At 36.2% G+C, this 3,840-nt stretch overlaps 1 protein-coding gene across 1 annotated transcript; it reads right to left on the bottom strand.

Annotated features, from left to right (window-relative positions):
• Nucleotides 1-411: 411 nt before the first annotated feature.
• Nucleotides 412-1,350, bottom strand: LOC120877051 (olfactory receptor 8H1-like). The gene has a single exon (XM_040259353.1). It carries the CDS (start codon nt 1,348-1,350, stop codon nt 412-414), a length of 939 nt encoding a protein of 312 aa, XP_040115287.1.
• Between the last annotated feature and the right edge of the window lie 2,490 nt (nt 1,351-3,840).

The raw sequence follows: 3,840 nt of genomic DNA, 5'->3' as shown, positions 1-3,840 counted from the left end.
CTCTATAAAGTAAAGGAAATGATTTCTGAAATTGGTATCATTGTTCCCATAACTGACCTTTTTTTCCATCATAACATTCTCTGAAGTTGGATTATGTTTTGGAATATATATGACATATTTTAAAAGCTGACAACTATACTTTCTCATTTAGGAAATCAGTTTCACTTAAAAAATGTATATAGTTAGACCATGGTTTAACACGGTTCTGGTTTCCAGTTATAATGTAGATTTCCATAGGCATATTCTTAAAAACACCCAAGATTATATTTAGTTAGGCAAATGATGGCTCAGCACAATAAGTAAACAAACAAACAATTCTATTTGTCTCTGAAGAGACAGCAAAGAAATACACTACAGGAATGGAAAAAAAAAAAAAGAGAGCTTTGAAGCTTAACATCACAGTTATTTTAATTATTTGGAGTCCTTTCTCTTCTTTATGACCCTATTGAGTGCATTTTTTACTTCTTTGTTTCTAAGACTGTATATAAGTGGATTCAGCATGGGGATGACAATAGTATAAAAAACAGAAGCCACTTGATCCTTTCCCAAGGAGTAGGACTTACTTGGTTTTAAGTAAGTGAAAATCATAGTACTGTAAAAGATGGTTACTCCCAGGAGATGGGAGGCACAGGTAGAGAAAGCTTTCTGCTTCCCTGAAGTGGAAGTGATTTTCAGGATCGTGGACAGGATGGACACATAGGACACGGATATTGTGATAAGAGACACCACTAGGGTGGAACCGGCAGAAATGAATATGATGATTTCAATGTCGTCTGTGCCAGTGCAGGACAGGGCTAAAATTGCTGGTCCATCACAGAAAAAGTGATAAATTATCTTTGAGTTGCAGAAATGTAGTCTACTCAAGCACAGAACATTGACAGAGGTGTCCATAAAGCCAATCAAATAGGATCCGAAGACGAGAGAGCAGCAGCGCCTGGTGGACATAACCTCCTGGTAACGCAGAGGGCTGCAGATGGCTGCATAGCGATCCCAGGCCATGGAGGAGAGAAGGAAACACTCAGTGGCGCCCAAGAAGACAAAGAAAGACATCTGAGTGAAGCAGTTCAGGTACGAAATATTCTGCTTGGAAGTCAGTAAATTGTCTAAGGTTTTAGGGGTGATGACACTTGAGTAAGTGAGGTCAAGAAATGACAAGTGACTGAGGAAAAAGTACATGGGGGTGTGAAGCTGGGGGTCCAGGCGGATTATCAGGATCATCCCCACATTCCCCAGCACAGTGATCAGGTATATCAGGAGGAAGAGGGTGAAGAGGACCAGCCGGATCTCTTCAGAGTCTGTCAGTCCCATGAGGATGAAGTCAGACACCTGTGTGATATTCCTTCTGCCCATAGTGTTCAAACGCTCCAAACTGTTGAGATCAAAGTTGGTACTTGACATGAATTACTTCAAAAAGCTTGGGTTTTTATAAACAACATGATACATTCATATTCGATGTTATAGTTTGATGTTTCTAAAAAGTGAGAAGAGGGTTGTAGAGAGTATGAAAAGAAAACTCTTAATTTGACTATCAAATATAGAAAGAAAGCTATATATTGGGATATAATATAGCAAAACCTAGTACAATTGAATAGTTAGAATGACTGATACTGTTTTAAGGCTTGTCATTATTAATGCATTTAATTACCATGAGATTATTATACCATAGTTAGTACTATTTGACACATTCTTCATATGAGAAAAAAAGCACTGTGAATTTAGTTAACCCAGCCAGAGTCAGAGCTATTAAATATTGGATCTGATATTCTACCAAGGTAGATTGACCTCAAAAGGAATACCCATAATACTATATTCTTATTTATGATTGATTTCAGCAAACCTGCAAAATTTTTATATATATAATAACAAAAATTGTTTGAGGTATATATAATTGACAATTTGATATATAATATATATAAATTGATATATATATATATAATTGTTTGATATATATAGTTTAATGCATCATGCACTGTTCTTTCTTTCCCAATATATTTACTATTATACTAATAAACATTCATTTCAACTTTAGTGAGCTTCAGTAGCATATGCTAAATTATAGATCATATATTAGTATTAATCTTCAAACAATAGGATGTTTGTACAACTTGATAATCCAAAACTAAATTTCTTCCAAAATTATATTTCTAAATATGCACATTGATTGCAGACCCTGATTATATCAACTCCGTATTTCTGGTTCTACAAATCTTGGCATTACTTAGAGAAAGGTTTAAATGATATGGGCTTCTCTGGTGGCTCAGAGGTTAAAGCGTCTTCCTAGAATGTGGGAGATCCAGGTTCGATCCCTTTGTTGGGAAGATCCCCTGGAGAAGGAAATGGCAACCCACTCCAGTACTCTTGCCTGGAGAAACCCATGGAGGGAGGAGCCTGGTAGGCTACAGTCCATATCAGTGTACATATTCTGAAAATATCTCCATTTTATTTGATTCTACCTAAAACCTTCTACCTTTGAGAATAATACTTACCAGAGGCCAAGGTTGGTAAAATACACTTCTTTTAATATTATCTGTCTATGAAGTATGTTGGCCACAAATTTTGCTCACAAATAAAACATGAAGATCATGTAAGTTGAAAATTTCTGTAATAAACATGGTTCTTTTTTGAGATAAATTATTTTTAAATTTTAATGCAGTCATTTTGTTTTCTTCAGTAGGGAAAAAACTAAATCAAACTAGAAACTTCATTCAGCTCCTGATCAAATGTAAAATTTGCCAGGAACTTATACCTGAAAAGAATTTCAAGGCTCCACTCCATATGTACATCAGCAGAGAAGAGCGTGATTTTCATCTCATCCTAATACTTCCAGGGTAGTTCATATACTGGGAATTGTTGAAAATGAAACATTTGCTCATCCCTGTGGACCAAGTATCAAGGAAGATTACTCTGCCTGTCTCCAGGGACAAAAGTGCAGGGACCAAAAGCAGCTATGATAAGGTTTGAGAAGCTAGTTGTCTTTTCCCTTAGGAGCAATGGGTTGGTCCACCTTTGTGATGCTCTAAGTTATGCCCAGGGTGGTAGAGAAACTATTTCTAGAGAAATATCTACTCCATGACTAAAATCATCGGGGCAGAATGATACATTTTTGACAATAAAAGTTTTATATTTAAATAGGTAATACTATTTAGGGAGTAAATATGTTTGTTAAAAAGAAAACTAGAATATAACAAAATTCAAAGAATGATATGGAAAAAAACACTGTTGTAATAATTTAATGAATTGCTCCCAATTATTTTTGTCATGGAGTACTTATCTGAACATCTCTAGATTTGCATAATCACTATCATACTGTATATTTAGTATCCACTCTCATTTTATAACTAAGTGAAAGTCAAAGTGAAGTTGCTCAGTTGTGTCCGAATCTTTGCGACCCCATGGACTGTAGCCCACCAGGCTCCTCCACCCATGGGATTCTCCAGGCAAGAGTACTGGAGTGGGGTGCCATTTCCTTCTCCAGGGGATCTTCCCGACCCAGGGACTGAACCCAGGTCTCCCGCATTGCAGGCAGACGCTTTAACTGCTCAGCCACCAGGGAAGCCCTAAAGCCACGTCAAAAACCATGATAAATGCACAACTATGAGGAGAAAGCTTTCCTTACTGAATATTTTCTAACACTGAAACTCATTTTGTTCACTTTAGTGGTTTTCCTGGTTTCAAACTATTCTTATACCATTCACTGTGTCATGTCAGAAGCCAAAGCATGATCAAAGATTTTTAAAATCTCTCTTAATTTAATGATGGTATAGCTTCATTCCCGAATTCATTATAGTTTTAACTATCTATCTATCTATCTATCTATCTATCTATCTATCTATCTATCTA

The sequence above is a fragment of the Oryx dammah genome, unplaced genomic scaffold (genome assembly GCF_014754425.2).
Source record: "Oryx dammah isolate SB20612 unplaced genomic scaffold, SCBI_Odam_1.1 HiC_scaffold_17, whole genome shotgun sequence".
NCBI classification, from domain to species: domain Eukaryota; kingdom Metazoa; phylum Chordata; class Mammalia; order Artiodactyla; family Bovidae; genus Oryx; species Oryx dammah.
The sequence above is the reverse complement of the archived record's forward strand: the minus strand, read 5'-3'. Positions and strand labels throughout refer to the sequence as shown.

What these genes read in the sequence shown, in the direction of transcription:
- LOC120877051 (XM_040259353.1), bottom strand. Translation starts at nt 1,350, where the DNA reads ATGGGCAGAAGGAATATCACACAGGTGTCTGACTTCATCCTCATGGGA.